This window comes from Bos taurus, chromosome 15, assembly GCF_002263795.3.
Source record: "Bos taurus isolate L1 Dominette 01449 registration number 42190680 breed Hereford chromosome 15, ARS-UCD2.0, whole genome shotgun sequence".
In the NCBI taxonomy this organism is placed as follows: domain Eukaryota; kingdom Metazoa; phylum Chordata; class Mammalia; order Artiodactyla; family Bovidae; genus Bos; species Bos taurus.
Window position 1 is genome coordinate 74,298,166 of NC_037342.1, and position 20,214 is coordinate 74,318,379.

At 43.8% G+C, this 20,214-nt stretch overlaps 1 protein-coding gene across 4 annotated transcripts in view; it reads left to right on the plus strand.

Annotated features, from left to right (window-relative positions):
* The window catches only part of EXT2 (exostosin glycosyltransferase 2), a 149,143-nt gene that overhangs the window by 94,355 nt on the left and 34,574 nt on the right, over nt 1-20,214 (plus strand). For all 4 annotated transcript variants that reach the window (NM_177496.4, XM_005216407.5, XM_010812797.4 and 1 more), the window contains 2 exon segments: nt 1,195-1,384; nt 10,965-11,131. In NM_177496.4, the coding sequence (NP_803462.2) occupies nt 1,195-1,384; nt 10,965-11,131 (357 nt within the window).

Below are 20,214 nucleotides of genomic sequence, written 5' to 3' on the forward strand. Positions count from 1 at the left end.
TGGACTGTACAGTCCATGGGGTCGCAAAGAGTCGGACGCAGCTGAGCAACTAAACCACCACCCCTCGGCTTCTTCTATTGTCTCTGTTTTCTCTGACTTCTTGTGTTTCTTTCTGTTCATTTGTTTTCTATTGTTCATGCTGAAGATGTTCTTGAAATGTCTGATTCTAGGGTCTGTGGAAGCTCTAAAAAGCTGATCAAAAGCTTTTTGTTTAAGAGAAGCTTGTTACCTGGAGGGCTTTGCTGTGAGGTGATGGGGCCTCGCTGTAAGGTGATGCGGCCTCCCTGTGAGGTGGTGGGGCCTCGCTGTAAGGTGATGCGGGCTCCCTGTAAGGTGGTGGAGTGGCAAGTAAACCACATGGCTGCTAGTGTTTGGGTTGCTAGAAGGGGAGGAAGCTGTAGAGCTCATCATTCAAAATTTAGGCTCTAACTGCATTTTCCTCTCTTCAGTACCTATGTTTCCATGTCTAGAGCTTTAGGTTTTTCAGAGAATCAACCTCCCTTCTGTAGCGTGGGTAAGGAAGAAGCGTAGTTTTCTGGCTGAGTGGGCAGGTGGTGGGAACGCTTGTGCCCTGAGCCTGTCGCTGCTCCTTGCACGTATTTCAGCTGTTCCTCCTGTGTTCGCCCTCCTCCTCTTACCTCGTGAGGCCCGCCGAGCACAGCCCCTGGGCCGTTGTGGGGCTGGCAGTGGGACTTGGCTGCCTTGTTGTCTCGCCACCGCCTTTGTAGCACTTGGGTTGCAGCTCTCAGCCTTCTGCTCCGTCACCACTTCTCCAGCCCCTTTCAGTCTTTCAGAAGCATGTTGCTGCTGCTCATCAGCTGCTGTCTCTGTTCCCATTTCATTGTCTGGGTAGATTTATATTTTTTATCTATTAATTGCCATTTTAGTGGGTTTGGGGAGGGAATGGAGATAAACGCATGTGTTTAATCTGCCATGTTTAACTAGACATCTCCTCTTAGCTGCAAAGATTCTCTGATTCTTTTTTTAAGGGTATCAGAGCCAAACTCAGTTAAACAGCATCAGTACAGATTTTGAGGTGGGGAAGACTTTGAACAGTTGCTTGCCTCTTGGATTGGTCATGGTAGAAACTACATCGAGTCTCCCGTGTTCCGGTTTATTGGTCATGCTGAGAAAGAGACCAGCACCATTGTTACTAGATCCTTCTCTGACCCATATTAATCTGTTCTCTTGCAGAAGTGGGGCAGTGTGAGCAACCCTCTCTTCCTTCCCCTCATCCCCCCACAATCTCAAGGTTTCACGGCCATCGTCCTCACCTACGACCGAGTGGAGAGCCTCTTCCGGGTCATCACCGAAGTGTCCAAGGTGCCCAGCCTATCCAAGCTGCTGGTCGTCTGGAACAATCAGAATAAAAACCCTCCTGAAGGTAAGACGAGCGGAGAGACGGTGTGTCCAGGAAAGGCCCGGTTTGGACGTTTTGTGTTCGTCTCAATGGGATCGAGTTTTTTTGATGGACAAATGATTTGCAGCCTTTGTCTTAAATGAACTTTCCTGCTTTGTCAACAGTAATGCCATTCCTGAGGCAGCATGACCCTGGTTTTCTCAGTCATCTTGTTCTTGTTCTAGGGTGGCCGGTTTAACTCTTAGCCCATGGCATGCTCTGTAGCCACAAGTGTTTGAGGGCTTAGGAGTCAATAGGATCAAAGGCCATCAGCCTTGGGAAAACAGATCTCAGCTTCCCTCAACCCTCTCAGCTGATTTGTTTACATGAAAAGTCAGTTTAAAAGGCATTAGTTTTCTCCTTCCTTATCTCGGCTCTGATACAGTGCTCTTCTTCAAAAAGGACGGCCTCACCTCTGATGGGCAGAGTCAGCAAAGTGCGCCCTCCCAGGCTTGAATCAGCTCCTTAAAGTGACCCCTCACTGGAAGTTCCCACCAGCTCATCCGTAATCACTCTGTCCCTTGCCTTGGCCACCCCTGTAATCTGCTGACTGGCAGCTCGGGCTGAGCCTGTTTGATTCATTGGATTTGTTTTTAATTCAGGACGCATAATGTACGTTCCACCTGCATTTCGTTTCTCATTCAGTCCGTCTATTATGGATCCTAATCCCAGGGACTTCAAAGCCCCTGCCCTTTATAGCCTATTAAAGCCAGGAAGTTTCTGATGGATTAGAGCAAGGAATGAGTTTGAAGTTTGTAATGTGCACCACTATCACCGATAAGGTCTAGTTTATTGCCTGACAGTAGTATCTGCACTTTTTATGGCTGTTCCCGTTTAATTGGTTATCCTGAAGTCGGGATAGTCAACCTTGGAAAACCCAGTAGTAGATCCCTAGTCTAGGCTGGGAGAAGAATGTACTTCTGTCTGTGAGGCAAATCAGGATTTAAATGCCCTCTTGAGACTTTAAAATTTTTTCCTTGGTGGGACTTTTGTTCTCTGCATCAGTACTTGCTTTTTAGATTCAGGGGGCCACAGTTTAGTAAACAAAGTAGCTCTTTTACGTGAAGGCCCATAGTACTCCCTGAGGCACACGGCGTTTATTATCGTTGTTGCTATTCTCATCTTTTGTGCCCGGTTGTTTTCCTCCCAACATTCTTGGATTTTTTTTTGTTTGTTTGACTCTCAATAAAGGGGACAGAAAAGGGTAGAAGAAAAAGAGGATGTTGGCACCTTCTCAGAGGGAGAGAGGATGAAACTGACGGGAAGGGGGAGGAGGAGGAGGCCGAGGGGACAGAACGGGACAGCAGGGAGGCTCTTCAGAGCCCCGGGTCCACCCAGAGTGAGTGGATCGGAGGCACTGCATTGCTCATCTGAGTCTTCATTCATAAAGGATGGGTTGTGTTTCAGAAGGAAGGCTGTGTGTCCCTTGTTGGAGCTGGAACAGCTGTGTGTCGTATCTGCAGTCACCCTGCTGCATGCCGAGGCCACCAGCTTCCAGGGCGGGAGCACCCCAGCTGCACCCCACCCTCCTGCCCAGACAGGCAGTGCTGCTGCTAAATGCAGAAGAGACGTCTCCTTAGAAACCCAGGTTAGCCACTTTGGGCATAAGGTGACTTATTTAATGTGACTTTGAGTCACTTCTTTGGAGCAAGTATCACTGCAAACTGTGAGGAAAGAGAACTAGTTTTCTTCCTTCTTGGTCTAAGGTCCTGCCTACATTGCTGTCACTAAAAGCAAGAGCACAAACCTAGGTTCTGGAGTTGGGTGTTTAGTTTTAATTTTTGGTACACCCTACCAAAGTGTAGTGGTGAATGTCATGACCAAGAGTGTAGTTTATTTTTGAAATATTTTGGCTCTAGAGAGGAAAGAGCCCTCAACTGATGAGGCCCAAATTTTGACACATTCAGGGGCTGGACCAGCTTTTTTTCTAACAGTGGTTTTTAGGTCAGGGCTCTGGTTCTGGCGTTGTGGTTGTTTGGGGAGAACATGAACTGTGTTTAATCTTCTGTGGGGTGTTTGTTCAGTTGGTAAATGGGGCTGTCAGCTCTGGCCCTCGTGCCAGCAAAGGCATCTGATTTTTCATGTACGGCATTAGTAACATATATATTTTTTAAAAGACAAGTCCAAGGCTTTGAAATATTAGAGGCAAAAGTGATGTTTTTCACTTTCTCTACATTTACTAAAATAAATATTGTGGTTAACATGTCTGCTGCTGGGAGGATTAGTGTAGGCAGAAATCCCTCCCCTCTACTTTTTTTTTTTTTCACTCTCCAACCCAACCAAATAGTATTTTCTTTTTGGTTACATTTAAGTCTAAATTGCTGGGTTTGAAGTTTAAGTAAATACTTAGACTAGGCAATAGAAATTTCCAGCGAGCTTTCGTCACGTTGGTTTTGAGCTCTGTCAGACGAAAGAGGCGAGCTACTGCCCTCCTCCGACCTCAGCTTTTCAGTTTCCCGGCTTGATGGATATAGAGGTTGTTAGGCTTGGCCCCTGGCCTCAGCCTGAAGGAAGCTGTTACATCGTACATTTCAGATAGATTTAACTCAGCCTTCTGTTTTAACTGATTTCAGTTTTTAAATTTGAATTGATCTCAGGGAACTCCCCTATGGCCACCCCAGCTTCGGGTTGCTACTTCCACAGTTCTTAATAGGCAGGATGGGATTGGCTGAGCGTTTCAGGGCGGTCTGTCGGGATGGAGGCCATCGAGAAGCAGAAGCAGGAGTGCCCTTCCTTCCAGCTGAATTCAGGGACCGTGGGGAGTGAGGCTCTGGGGACCCGCTGTTCACCAGGCAGGTTGAGGACTTCTGGAGGGAGCTCAAGATTTGTACAGAGATAACCTGATGGTTGATTTTGTGAATCTGTGGTTGTGTTTGACAGTGATCCCCAGGATGGACTTGGGGTCATCGTCGGACAACCTGAACATTTCGTAGTACCTTTGCCAAGTTGGAGAATTCTCCTAGCTCACATGGCTCCTGGCATCCAACTTGGAGAAAACTGTTAATCAATACATGTTTTTAAAAAAATCCTTAACACAAGGAGTTCTTTTTCTCCTTCAAGTTGGACTAAAGCTCAGAACTGTAAAGTTATCAGGTCAGTTGGCTCAGCTGTTTGTTTTTCATAAATTTGGCAATGTTTTTGAGAAATCTTATTTTTCAGACTACTTTGTGTGAATGGAAGGTGACATTTCTGTTTTGCCAGCTATAGATTCGCAGGATGAGACACAAGCTACAATTCATGCAGTTCCATTTAGAGGTTAAAAGAATAAGGAAAAGACCCCACCTGGGCCAAGCAGTGGTGGAAGAACCCGAGGTTTCTAGCTGTGACACTGTTTCCTTCTGCGTGCTAAGGAGTCACCACCTGTTCTTCTGTCTACACCGCTTCAAAATGTCAGAGGCAAAGTGAAGTTTGTAAGACCTTACAAGAATCCATTTGTGAAGATGCCTGGGTAAGGAAGATCTCCTGGAGGAAGAAAATAGCAGCCTATTCCCGTATTCTTTCCTGAAAAATCTCATGGACAGAGGAGCCTGGCGGGCGACAGTCCAAAGGACTGCAAAGAGTCAGACATGACTGAACCACTACGCACATCTGTGAAAATGAGAATGATACAGTGTTGTTACAACATGTATCGTGTACCTTTTATATCCAAGGAATGGGAACTGTGCTGAGTGCTTTACACGTATTGTCTCTACTGCTTATAACAAAACTGAAAGAAGCTGATATTATCCCCATTTACAAAAGTGAAACTCAGATTAACTGAGTAATTTGCCCTAGGGCTCCCCTGGTGGCTCTAACAGTAAAGAATTCGCCGGCAGTGCAAAGACCCGGGTTCAATCCCTGGGTTCGGAAGATCCACTGGAGAAGTGCATGGCAGCCCACTCCAGTATTGTTGCCTGGAGCATTCCATGGACAGAGGAGCCTGGTGGGCTACAGCCCATAGCATCACACAGAGCCGGACACGACTCAACAACTAACACACACACGTCAGAGGTCTGCAGAAATGAACACAAGTCTCTCTGGATCCAAGCTCATGCTCTGTGCCCCGAGCCCCACTGTGTCTATTCAGATTGCTGTTTAGCAGCAAGGAGATCATGCTTTGTCAGGTCTCTGATTTGGGATTATGCAGATCAACCAGGTTCTTATCAGGGGCTCGAAGAGAGGCAGAAAAATAAATCTTATTCTTTTGGAAGTACTAACGGAAAGAAAAATACAAGTCTTCTGTTCTTTCTCACTTACGTTTTTCTTTCCTACCTTGTATTCCTGTCCTTTTTTTTTTTTTTTTCCCAAACTGTATCAAAATCCTATATCAGAATTACCTTCTTTAAGGCAGGGAGTAATTATACTGCTTCTTTGGCTAGCCACTTTCTTGTTCCCGTGTTCCACAGAAGGGATACAAAAGCCCAAGGAAGTTGGATCCCCTCCTTAGAGCCCTGTTCTATTTGAAGCTGTGAAAACAAGCAACTGGGAGTTCTACTTGGAGTCCTTCCTTGTGGTCACAGTGGTTCATAGGGAGCTGGACCGTTGAGATGGAGACTTCTTTTACCAAAGCTGCCTTTGGCTCTCCAGGCCCAACTCAGGACAGGAAAAGGTAATCACCTTTCCAAGAAAGCCACGATTCATTCTACATTTCCATCTGTACCCATTTAGCTTTCCTCACTTGCTAAAACTTCCCTATCAAAGACCTTATCAAGGAAGGTTGTTTTTAGACATTGTCTTGAGTAATTTTCTGGCTACACATAGGAAAAGAATGTGGAAAACTCTCTGTTGAAGATGTTGTGCACACTCCCTGGGTGAGAGGGACTCTCATCCAGGGTCGAGAACATTGACACATCATGCAAGCAGCTCACCTGTTTTCTAGCCTCTTTCTGTATTGCAGAAAGAGAGGCTGTTTGTTGCCTTGTGAAATTTCCTTGGCAAGAGTTCCATGTTTCTTGCCAACGGAACTGTTGGCAAGTTAGGTTTTTTCAGTTCTAGAGGATTAATGGCAGGGTTTCCGCTAGTCTCAAAGTGAACTTTGAAGATAAAAGCTGAGGACATGCCACTAGACTGTTGGAGTGATGTACGAGATCTAACGTGTGCCTCTTTGCCACCACTACCTAGGGTTCATCCTTTGGTCTGTAAATAGGCACAGACTTGCAAGGGAAAGCACAGCCAACGTTTGGTGGACGTTCTGCCACGTGCTGGGCACTGAGCTGCTAAAAGCATTCCTGTTCCTCCTCACGCCTTGCCACAGGTGGAGATGGTGTCACTATCCCATCTTCATAGTCAAAGAAACAGGTACAGAATCACGGACTTGTTCAAGATCACATAGCTGATAAGGAATACAAACACCTGAGATTTGAAGCTCTTTCCAAAGACTGTTCTCTCTGTGAAACGTGACTGGCCATACAGTCCTCAGAGGTGTCTTGTTTGGTCCCTGAAGTTGGTACATTTCACGTGGAAGAGCACATAGCGTTGCTGAAGGCATTTCGTTCCATCAGAACATTCTTACCGACTTTGAGCCTGAATCGGTTTCCCTGTAACTTTCACCCAGGCGTTGGTCACGCTTCTAGCTTCAGAAGCCATAGAGAAGCCACTCAGAAGCCTTTCATCTGGGAACCCTTCTGATAGCCCTAGTGTGTTAGTCAAGGTCCAGGTGGGAGACAGAAACCACACAGCAACTTGACCAGGAAAAGTTCAAGTTTTAACTAGGAATTGTTAAGGAGGACTAGGAGATTGGTGGCTAAAGGGTGAAGAGAGCTCCCGGGATATAGGAAATCAGCTTGGGGATTGAGAGCGCTTCCCCAAGCTCGGTCTGAGATTCAGACCCACTGCATGGTGAAGCTGCTCAGGTGCCACAGGCTGAGTCTGGCAAACAGGAAACCAGCAGCCCCTTTGGATACCCATGGAATTCAATGGGAAGCCATCCGGGGGGTGTTATTGGACTCAGGGGTACTGGCGAGGGCTTCAGTTCCTGAGGAACCACCTGAGGGCAGAACCTCAGCTGAGTTGCTGCTGAAGGTATCACAGAACTTGCCAGGAAACTGCCTGCAGAGGAGCTGCCAGACTCCTTCGGGAGCCTGTTGGGGTGTCTGTAGAACCTGCTGGGAGCCTCCCTTGGGGGTGCCGTCTACATGTGCTGGAGAGGGGTGCTGCTGCCTACCTGCTGGCCAAGTACCGAAGGAGCAAGTGAAAAAGGCACACCAGAACCAGGAAGCAAAGCCCTCACCTCCCAGCGTCCCTCCAGCACCTGCTGCTGACGTGTTAACATCAAGTCAGTGGGCAAAGGGGAAATGGTGATGGGGCTGGCTGCCAGTATCACCCCCAGGGCAGTGAAGGGTGAATTTGGAGCTGAGAGGCAGTGCATGGCATATTCAGTTTAAAGAGATCCTGGATCCGAGGACCTGTACTGTCCTCATCAACTCCGCCTATCTCCCAGTTTGTTGGTTCTTCTGTAAGTGTTTGTGTGCTGGTCGCTCAGTCATGTCTGACTCTTTGCGCCCCCACGGCCTGTAGTCCTCCAGGCTCCTCTGCCAATGGAATTCCCCAGGCAAGGATTCTGGAGTGGGTTGCCATTCCCTTCTCCAGGGAATCTTCCCGACCCAGGGATTGAACCCTGGTCTCCGACATTGCAGGCAGATTCTTTATCGTCTGAGCCATGCTGGGCAGCTCTATTGCAGTACCCAAATCTAAATACAAGGTCTCATACAGAGGTTCTCAAAGTGCAGTCCGGGGACTGCTGAGCATCCCTGAGGTCCTTTCACAGGGTTGGTGAGGTTGAAATTCTTTCTCTGAGAATGCTGAGTCACCCTGCGTTCCCACGCTTATATTTTTTACGTGTGCATAGTGGGGTTTTCCAGGGACTGCCCAACATGGGATGACATCACCACTCTACTGGCTGATGGAGGGTATGCTCGTGTGTCCTGGGTTTTAAAGTTTCCTTGGTTTTCATTCAGAATATAATAAATTGTGTGTGTGTGTCCTACATAAATAAAACCTCTTTGGGGATCTCAACAGTTTTTAAAAGCACGAAGGAATCCTGACACCATTTGAGAACCACTGATCTAAAGATAACCACTGATCTAGTTAGAGCTATAACTTCCTTCACTTTTAGATATTACAATTTATTCATGTTTTCTAAGGATTTGGATTTATGACAGGGATTTCTTTTACTTAACTGGAAGAGGGAATGGGAAGCAGAGAAGAATAAGGATGATTGTTTTTGTTCCAGATCCAGAGAAACATGACATTTTCAAGCTGCAGTAAACGGTGCAGGTCCTATTTGGTCTTTGATGCTAAACAGACTTAGATTCAAATGCTAGCTGTATCATTTAGCCCTAACCCCAGCCAATGTACTTAACCTCTCTGAGCCTTGTGAATCCTACTCTGTAAATAATTTCTGCTCTATAGACTTGTCAGGAGGATGAATGACAGTGCACCTGTAAAGTATCTGGCATATACTGGTTGCTTAATGAAGGTTCCCTTCTCTCTCTCCACTTATTCTTACCCTGAGAAGAAGGGACCTGCCTAAGAACCCCATGGGAAATGCAGAACTCAGGTCTCCAGTCTCTTAGTCCTGTGCCTATCCATTTATTCTGAAGACAGTTTTTGATTATGTCATTCTGGACCAGGTTAAGTATTGATTAAAAGGGACTGACCCATTGGATCATTTCTTTGGTCTCCAGTCCTTTCTCAAACATGCTTTTTTTTGGAGTTGAACACATTTTTAGACCCTAAGCTTTTTCAGGCTGTGAAAGTGTTAGTCGCTCAGTTGTGTCTGACTTTTTGTGACCCCATGGACTATAGCCTGTCAGGCTCCTCTGTCCATGGAATTCTCCAGGCAAGAATACTGGAATGGGTAGCCATTCCCTTCTCCAGGGGATCTTTCTGACCCAGGGATCGAACCTAGGTCTCCTGCATTGCAGGAAAACTCTTTACAATCTGTGTCACCAGGCACTTTAGGCCCTAGGCTTATTTAGAACTTAAGGACTATCTTCTCCATATATATATATATATATATATATGTATGTATGTATGTATAGGAATATCTTCTTTAATTACAGGGCCTCGCACTTTCACAGGCCTCTTCCAAGAACCTAGGAGCACCTTACCTGGACACATTGTAAATTATGCAGAAGTAAGATATTTTATATGATGTCTGTTAGAGCAACCTTTTTTCCTCCTGATTTTCCCTCAGTCATACTTATCCTTCGGTATGATAACTTCGGAGTGGCCACAGGCATTTTGGGGCTTCAAGACTCACAAAACTAGACCATCCCACAATTATGTGTTGGGTTTCTGGAAGCAATATGATACCTTTCCGTGCTCATCTGACAAATGTTGTGTGAAGAACAAACTGCCCTCTGTAAAGAACCCTGAGGTCTATGGACATAGGTCCTGTACCAAAGAAGTGTTAATTTTATTCTGTGCTAAATGCATCACTTTAAAATGAGGAACCTGAGGTTGAATTGCTTCAAAGTAGAATGGGAAAAATGTAAGGCGAGTCACAAGTTCGTGGGTCTTCAGTATACCAGAAAATCCCATGTAATCGGACCTAGAAATTTGATATTTACTCTGTAAATTGGTCATGATGAGAACCCAAACCCAGTGAGTCAGGAGAGAGCGGCTGTTGAGCGGTGAGGTGCTGAGTTAGGAAAGCTGAACTCATTCAGGGCAACGGTTTTGTGAGGGTGGCTTCGGCGGCCTTGGGAGCCGTTGGTGGTGGAAGTGGGCACTCTCATCTTCTTTCAGCAAATGTTTCCCAGAGGGGCTGCAGGCAAGTTTGGGGCTGGGTGTACACACCCGGAAGGATTATGCAGAGGTGGCCAGGTGGTCGAGTCCTGGTGTTCAAACCATGGGCCTGAGAATGAGGCAGACAGGGCCCATGCCTGCTCCTGCCCTGTCCCTGTGACCTTCATCAAGTCGTTCGGCACCCCCCACCCCCACCCCCGGCCTCTCAGTTGTGCCTTGGAGCCTGTTTGTGGATTCTGGTTAAGACAGCATTGAGCAGCAGCAGTGTTGTAAGGATGTAGAGAGAAGAGAAGTATTTATGATATATTATAAAAATTCATCTTTAAGAATGTCCTCCTGTAGTTGTGCATGCGGTTATTGTTTTTTCCCCATATTCTTATTTATTTTTGGCTGTGCTGGGTCTTCGTTGCTGTACGGCCTTTTTCTCCAGTTATGGAGAGTGGGGGCTGCTCTCTAGTTGCAGTGCGAGGGCCCCTCCTTCCAGTGGCTTCCCTTGTTTCCTAGCGTGGGCTCCAGGGTGCACGGGACTTCAGTAGTTGGGGCTCCCGGGCTCTAGAGCAGCGGCTCAGTAGTTGTGGCACACGGGTCAGTTGCTCTGTGGCATGTGGGATCTTCCTGGATCAGGGATTGAACCCACATCTCGTGTATCGGCAGGCTGATTCTTTACCACTGAGCCACCGGGGAAGCCCTGCGCCTGTGGATTTCATGAGAGTCACAGCTTTGAGTTGCTTCTTCTGTCTTATTTGTGAGACATGGCTTTTACCAGTTTATCTTTTCAAAGAAGTTAGAAGAGTCATAAATACCTTGGTTTTTTTTTTTTTTTTTCTTTTTCCAGATTCTCTGTGGCCCAAAATCCGGGTTCCATTAAAAGTTGTGAGAACAGCTGAAAACAAGTTGAGTAACCGCTTCTTCCCTTACGATGAAATCGAGACAGAGGCCGTCCTGGCTATTGATGATGATATCATCATGCTGACCTCTGATGAACTGCAGTTCGGTTATGAGGTAAGGAGGTCTCAAACAGTGCGTTTTCATATTTAATATTTATTGCCCATTATTGCTTGTCTTGCCTAATACAGAGGGTTATATTTCATTCTCTGAAGTTGTGATTTGTAATAGCACCCAAAAACCGTGTTTGGGAGCGTGGGTCACGAAGCTGTTCTTTAGAGCTTCGTGGAACCCCTATTCCAAAATGACAATTGTGCTGGCTGCCAGTTTGGGGAGCTCCCAAGGAGGGTCCCAGGGGACATCTTCAAAAGAGCATCTATGAGATTTAACAAGCGCTTTACTGATGTCTCCATGAAGAGCACTGCCCAGACTCAGGCAGCTGGGCATGGCCACAATAAAAACATCAGTAAGTGAAGAAGCTGGCGACACTGACAAACAGAAAGCAGACCCGCTGCTGGCTTGCCTTCTGAGTTTGAAGTGCAGAGGCTGGCTGCCTGTCTTTGGGGAGGAGCATTCTCTATCACCGTTCATTCAGGGAGGCTGATGGATTAGGCCGGGTTCAAGGGTTAAGTATGGAGACCAGGAAAGGTCTCCCCAGGGGAAAGTGCCAGAGCCGAGGCCTGGTGAAAAGCACTAGGAATTGATGTGTCCTGTCAGGGGGATGTCCGCGAGACGCGTGATGGCGACAGGCAGAGGCCCGGGGCTGCGGGGGCGAGTCGGGGGTATCAGAGCCAAGCAGAACAGTGTGCACATCAATTAACCACAGCCGGCACCAGGGAAAGTGGGGGCATTTATCCCCAAGACTCATCCTGCTTTGGGGAGAGAGGTAACCATCTTCTTTAGTTGACTCAGGATCTGTTAAATTTGAGGTTCTAAGAAATCATGAAACTTTATTTAATGAAGCCATATTTGGTACATGTGTTATAGAAATTTATTTTCTAAGCCTTAAAAGTGGATTTTTCTTTCTTATTTTTTAAATTATTAAAGTAAGATAACACGTTTATAGGAGACTTAGAAAATACAGAACAAAGTTACATATAGTTCTGCTATATATTACAGTTCTTTTTTTAAAGTAGGTAAATTAAGATTTTTAGTTGGAGTTTCAATATCAGAGTTTCAAAAATTAATAGAATGAATATACAGAACAGTAGAAAGATATAGTAGACCTGAAAGGCACCATGAACCAATTCAGCATAATTAAGATTCGTACAACTTTCACACAATAATAGGATACAAATTCTGTTCAAGTTCCCATAGACTGTAAACTAGGAGGCATTGGAACATAGCCAGGGACATAAAACAAGGTGCAAAAATCTCATGGTCTAAAGGTATTGAAATCATAGAGTCTGTTCTCTTACCACTGTGGAATTATGTTAGAAATCATATTTTTAAAGTTATGAAAATAATTCACCTATTTTCCACTGCAGCATGACATTTACCAAGAGATATCTTTGATTTAGCCATTAAAAGCCTCAATAAAGTTAGAAGACTGAAAAACAATACAGTTATTGCAGAGAAGAAAGCATTTAAATAAGAACTTAATATCAAAGATACTTTAGAAAACCTCATGTATTTGGAAATTCAATGTCCACTGAAAGTGGATTTTAAAGGGAAGAAATAGGAATCCCCCCTGTGACCACCAGCACCAAAAATTAGAAGCTTATATTCCCCCAGGTGTAATCCCATGGACCGTAGCTTACCAGGCTCCTACGTCCATGGAATTTTCCAGGCAAGAGTACTGGAATGGATTGCCATTTCCATCTCCAGGGGATTTTCCCGACCGAGGGATTGAACCCAGGTCTTCCACATTGCAGGCAAACGCTTTACCCTCTGAGCCACCAGCGAAGTCCTTTTTATATATAGACATAAATAATTTAACATATATGGAAATATATATAAATAATTATATATAATGCATATTATATATAAATAACTATATATCAGTTCAGCGCTCAGTCGTGTCTGACTCTTTGTGACCCCATGGATTGCAACATGCCAGGCCTCCCTGTCCATCACCAACTCCTGGAGCTTACTCAAACTCATTTCCATTGAGTTGGTGATGCCATCCAACCATCTCATCCTCTGTCATCACCTCCTCCTCCCACCCTCAGTCTTCCCAGCATCAGAGTCTTTTCAAAGGAGTCAGCTCTTCACATCAGGTGGCCAAAGTATTGGAGTTTCAGCTTCAAAATCAGTCCTTCCAATGAACACCCAGGACTGATCTCCTTTAGGATAGACTGGTTGGATCTCCTTGCAGTCCAAGGGACTCTCAAGAGTCTTCTCCAACACCACAGTTCAAAAGCATCAATTCTTCAGCACTCAGGTTTCTTTGTAGTCCAACTCTCACATCCACACATGACTACTGGAAAAATCATAGCTTTGACTAGACGGACCTTTGTTGGCAAAGTAGTATCTCTGCTTTTTAATATGCTATCTAGGTTAGTCTTAACTTTTTTTTCAAGAAGCAAGCGTCTTATAATTTCATGGCAGCAATCACCATCTGCAGTGATTTTGGAGCCCAAAACCATAAAGTCTGCCACTGTTTCCACTGTTTCTCCATCTATTTGCCATGAATTGATGGGACCAGATGCCATGATCTTTGTTTTCGGAATGTTGAGCTTTAAGCTCAACATTTTATAATTATACATAATGTATATTATATATTAAAATATATTTATATATCCATTGAGTATAAAAGAAATTGTTGTGAAACAGGCTGGTATGTGAATACCCTGGTCGACATCATTACTGGCCAGTGAAAGGCATGAATGTAGCTAGTACATAGACTCACCTTCCTGGGTTTATTTCCATTCATAGAGATGTGTTTCCTATCATCACACCTAAGGTGTTGGGGATTTTTCATACACTATCTTTCCCTTTTTTTAAAAAAAGCAAATTACTTATTTCTATAGCCAACTCATGGCAAACAGACCTGGTTTTTTTCTTGCCAATGTTTTCTCTCTCCATTATATATAATGGCTTCAAACTATATCCTTGTGTTTGTTTTTGTGGTAAAAGGAAGGTGGGAAGTAGGAACATTTCAATGAGGAAAGGTAGCCAAGATGGACAGAGTGCTGCCTCTTTGCTATTTGCAGTCGGTCTAAATGAAGTCTGATAAAAGAAAGGTACCCTGGAAGAATTCCTTTCAACCATGGCTTAAAATCTTGGGATCTCAGGAATATTGCAGCCTGAAATCTCTTTCAACCTTGAGTTCATTTAGAGCGACAAAAAGTGTATTGATGAGAGGAAGTGCAAAACCCAGAGGGACTGAGCTTAAATCTTCATCTCTTCCCTCTGAGGCCCTGTGTTTACTCCACGTGACCTCTGAAGCAGTCAACTGTGGATCAAGAGGTAGGGGCAGGGACACCCTTCATCTCTAGTAATGGGGGTCTTCTCCAGATGCTAAGACAGGAGTAACTTCCCTAACCACCATCTATGTGCTGCTTACTGTGTTGCTACCGGTTTGCTGGCTGTTTACATACACCAGTGGAGACCAGTCCTGGGTGTTCACTGGAAGGACTGATGCTGAAGCCGAAACTCCAATACTTTGGCCACCTGATGAGAATAGCTGACTCATTTGAAAAGACCCTGATGCTGGGAAAGATTGAGGGCAGGAGGAGAAGGGGACGACAGAGGATGAGACGGTTGGTTAGCATTACTGACTCAGTGGCCATGAGTTTGGGTAAACTCCGGGAGTTGGTGATGGTCGGGGACGCCTGGCGTGCTGTGGTTCATGGGGTTGCAAAGAGTCAGACATGACCGAGCGACTGAACTGAACTGAACGATCTTTTCCCAAACCTCCTAGGCAGTTATTGGGTTTTGTTGGGTTTTGGTTTTTGTTTTTGTTTTCCCCTTTCTTTACTGAGACTAAGCAAGATTAGATGACTTCCCTACAGTCACACAGCTAAATAAGTGGGAGAGTTGAGATCTGAATCCAAGTTTGGGTGACACTATATTGTCTTCCTTGAGGATTTTACCATGTCAGAGACTACTGGTCCTCAAAAGTAGTCCTCAGAACCATCTTCTATCACTTGTCCATCACTAAATTACCTTGGTACTAAAGAAAACAAATTTATTTCTCAGGCATCCCTACCACTGGTGCTCTAGGGTGCTGTTGTAAAGTTACCTCTTGCATAATAATTAATACTATGAAAAAAGTTAGTGCTGGACCCAAGTTTCTGTTCTGTCACCGTGGACGACTTATGTAATCTCTCTGGGTTGTAGTTTATTCTTGGACAGAATGGTGCTGACAGTGTCTGCTTCGCTGGGTTCTCATGTGCATTAGATAAGATTGTGTAGCGGAGAAGGCAATGGCACCCCACTCCAGTACTCTTGCCTGGAAAATCCCATGGATGGAGGAGCCTAGTGGGCTGCAGTCCATGGGGTCGCTAAGAGTCGGACACGACTGAGCAACTTCACTTTCACTTTTCACTTTCATGCATTGGAGAAGGAAATGGCAACCCACTCCAGTGTTCTCGCCTGGAGAATCCCAGAGACGGGGGAGCCTGGTAGGCTGCCGTCTCTGGGGTAGCACAGAGTCGGACACGACTGAAGCGACTTAGCAGCAGCAGCAGCGCCAGTGCACGGGCAGCGATTAGAAAGTGCATGTTCTGGCTGGTGGGCTGCGTGCTCTGCTCTTTATGAGATGCTTCATCAGCTGCTCTACCATGACTGCTGCCGTCCTTCTCGTGATCCAGTGATTCATGGGGAGGGTTTGTGGTTGTTTTCATCATTCAGAAGGGATAGTGCTCTTCTGGGGAGGGTACCCAGTTTTGTGTTAAAATCAGAAGACAGAAGAGGATGGTACTCCTAAATCCTGTTTTTTTTATGCCAAAGCCTGGGATTATTTTCATGTAGACTTGATGGATTAAGAGAATAAACAAATCAGTTAATAAAAATTTATGTCCTAGGGGGGTTATGTTGGAGCCCAGAACTACTTCTTTGTCACAGTTACCACTGTGTGTTAGGATTATATCTATCTTGTTGACTGTTTTTCGTCCTTCAGCACTCAGATCAAAAGAAGCTTTCACAAAGTCTCCAGACTGGAGCACTCAACCTCTTTGTAAGCAAATAATTGTGAAGTGTGTTGTTTAGTGTCTGCTTTTCTTCTAGAATGGAAGCCCCATAGGGACAGAAATATGGCCATCTTATTCATTGCTGTATCCTCTGTGCCTAACCCAGCTCAGTCCATTCAGCAGTTAGTAATATTTGATAAATGAACAAATTTTCATTACCAGCATGCACATGAAAGATAGGAGACAGATGATTCTGGCCCGCATGCCTTTCCACTTTACTGGGATCCATAACCTAGATGCAACCGTTTCAGCAAACAGTTTGGTGTTTAAAATGTTGACTGTAAATCTACAGTGTGACCCCACCGTTCTTCCCACAGAGATTTACCCTAGAGAAATGAGAGCATATGTATACATAAATAGTTGTACGCTAATGTAAGTTTTAGTGTTTGTATTTGCAGTGTTTATTTGTAAAAGCAAAAAACTGGAGGAAAAAAATCTTATCAGAAGTTGAATGAATGAACTAATTGTAGTGTCTCCATACAGTAGAGCACTACTTAGTAATAAGTAGATGAGCTATTGATATGTACAATATAGACGTATTTAAACATGATTATGCTGAGTGAATGAAGCAAGGTGAAAAAGAGAACATATTTTATGATTTCATTTATAGGAAACACAAACTAAATCTTCAGTGATTGAAAGGTCAGTGGCTGCCTGGAGAAGGGTAGGGCAAGTCAGCTTGAAAACTTTAGTAAAACGTGTGCCCCATCGGTTCAATGAAAACTAGGAAACATTGCTCAAAGAAATTGAACAGCTTCATAAATGGAAAGACGTATCATACATTTGAATCCGAAGGTTCACAATTATTAAGGGGTAAGTTCTCCCCAAACTGATTTATAGATTCAAAGCACGCACAGTCAAAATCCCAGAAGGCTTTTTTAAAAAGTTGAAGTTGACAGCAGTTCTAATTGAAATGGAAACACAACGGACCTGAAAAAGCCACAAGCCAAAGTTTTAAGAAAGAAGGACAAAATTATAAGACGGCCTTATGTTAAGACAGATAAAGCTAACGTAATCAAGACTCTGGTATTGGTGTAAACTTAGACGTGTAGATCAATGAAACAGAATATAAAGATTCTAGAAATAGGCTACATGTGTGGTCAGTCAGTTTTCTGCAAAAGACCCGAGTCAATTCAGTAGAGGTGGAATAGGCTTTTCACTACATAGTGCTGGAGCAATTTGATATCCATATGTCAGTTCAGAATAGATCTTGTCCTAAATACAAGAACTAAAACTATAAAAACTTCTTCAAGGTAACAGTGAAAAAAGTTCTAGTGTGCCTGAGCTAAGCAATGATTTTTTTTTTAAAGTAGGAGACAAATAACATAATTTATAAAAGAAATCATTGCTGCTGCTAAGTCGCTTCAATCGTGTCCGACTCTGTGCGACCCCATCGACAGCAGCCCACCAGGCTCCGTGTCCCCGGGATTCTCCAGGCAAGAACAATGGAGCGGGTTGCCATTTCCTTTTCCAGTGCGTGAGAGTGAAAGGTGAAAGTGAAGTCGCTCAGTCGTGTCCAACTCTTCGAGATCCCATGGACTGCAGCCTACCAGGCTCCTCCGTCCATGGGATTTTCCAAGCAAGCATACTGGAGTGGGGTGCCATTGCCTTCTCTGAAAAGAAATCACTGGATTTCATCAGAATTAGCAACACTTAAAAAGACACTTCTAAGAAAATAAAAAGGCAATTTATAGACTGGGAAAAATATTTTCAGTATATATAAAGAACTATTCACACCTCTCTAATGAGAAAACAAGTCAATTAAAGATTTGAGCAGTTACTTCATAAAATAAAATATACAGGTATAGACTAACATATGGAAAAACTCTCCACCTCATCGTCATTGGGGCAGTTCTACAGTAAAAGCACAGAGGGTCATCACCATACACCCACTGCTGTGACTAAAGAAAACTGCAAATGCTGACAGTGCTGCATGCTGGGGGGATGTGGAGCAGCTTAGAACTCTCGTACGTTGTTGGTAAAAATGAGAAGTGGTACAGCCAGTTTGGGAAAATGTTTAGCAGATTCTCATAACGTTTAAGAAAAAAAAGTTTCACTTTTCTATGACCCAGATTCCAAAAGAAATTCATAGCGTCACTCATAATATAGAAAACCTAGATGAATCAACTTGCAAATAGAGAAACAGTATGGAATACCTGTGCTGTGAAATATCATTCAGCAATAAAAAGAAATAAACTCCTGATATATCCAGCAACCTGGATAAATCTCAGAATTGTTATACTGAGAGAATGAAGCCGTGTGCAAAAGACCACTTACTGACATGTTCTGTGCATAAAATTCTAGGAGAAACTGTGTTGCCACGGGCGAGGGCAGACCTGAGAACAAAAGAGCAGAAGGAACTTTTCACAGGATGGAAATGTTCTGCTCTGATTGGGATGGTGGTTATAGGACTGTGTACTTTTATCAACACAGACTTTGAACTGGTGATTTTTATTGTAAGTAAATTATTTTCCCAACCTGAAGAAAAATTGTGGAAAGCAGTTCTTAGGGGAAATTTATAACAAGTAAACGCATATAATAGGAGAGAAGAAAAGGTTAAATGCAGTCACCTAAACTTTGTTCTATTTTAAGGAGCTAAAAAAGAAGAGTAAGTTAAACTCAGAGCAAGTAGAAGGAAAGAATAAAGATAAATGCTAATAAAATCTAGGAAACAGAACAGAAAATTAATAGACCCCAAAACTGACTTTTTGAAAAAATTAACAAAATTGATAAATCCCTAGCCAAACCACTCAAAACAAAGGAACACAACTTATCATCATTAGGAATGAAAAGGAATTAAGGAAAGGTTGTCATAGATCCTACAGGCATTTAAAGAGTATTATAACAAAGAAGGGCTTCCCTGGTGGCTCAGATGGTTAAGAATCTGCCTACAACACAGGAGACCTGGGTTCAATCCCTGAGTGGAGAAAATCCCCTAGAGAAGGAAATGGCTACCCACTCCAGTATTCTTGCCTGGAGAATTCTGAAAGATGACTGCCAGAAAAGTAGAGCTCATCAATGAATTTGGTAAAGTTGCAGGATACAAAATTAATGCACAGAAATCTCTTGAATTCCTATGCACTAACAACAGAAGATCAGAAAGAGAAATTAAGGAAACAATCCCGTTTACCATCACATCAAAAAGAATAAAATGCCTCAGAATAAACCCACCAAAGGAGGCGAAAGACCTGTACTTAGAAAACAGTAAGACACACTTGAAAGAAGTCAAAGGTGACACCAACAGATGGAGAGAGAGACCATGTTCTTGGATTGGAAGAATATTGTGAAAATGACTGTACTACTGAAAGCAGTCAACAGAGTCAGTGCGATTCCTATCAAATTGCCAGTAGTATTTTTCACAGAATTAGAACAAAAATTCTTACAATTTGTATGGAGACACAAAAGATCCCAAATAGCCAACGCAATCTTAAGGAAGAAGAATGGAGCTGGAAGAATCGAGCTCCCTGACTTCAGACTATACCACAAAGAGATGGTCATCACAACAATATGGTACTGGCACAAAAACAAATATGGATCAGTTGAACAGAACAGAAAGTCCAGAGATGATCCAGGTACCTATGGTCACCTGATCTATGACAAAGAAGGCAAAATATACCGTGGAGGAAAGACAAGCTCTTCAGTAAGTGGAGCTCGGAAAACTGGCCTGCTTCATGTAAAAGACTGAAATTAGAACATTCCCTAACACCATACACAAAAATAAGCTCAAAAGGATTAAAGACCTAAATTTAAGGCTGGATACTACAAAGCTCTTAGAGGAAGACATAGGCAGAACTCTCTCTGACATAAATCACTGCAAGATCTTTTTCAATCTACTGCCTCGAGTAATGAAAATAAAAATAAACAAATTGGACTTAATTAAATTTAAAAGCTTTTGCACAGCAAAGGAAACCATAAACAAAACAAAAAGACAATCCACAGAATGAGAGAAAATATTTGCAAACCAAGTGACCAACAAGGGATTAATCTCCAGAATATACAAACAGCTCATGCACTTCGATGTCAGAAAAACAAACAACTCAATCAAAAAAGTGGGCAGAAGATCTA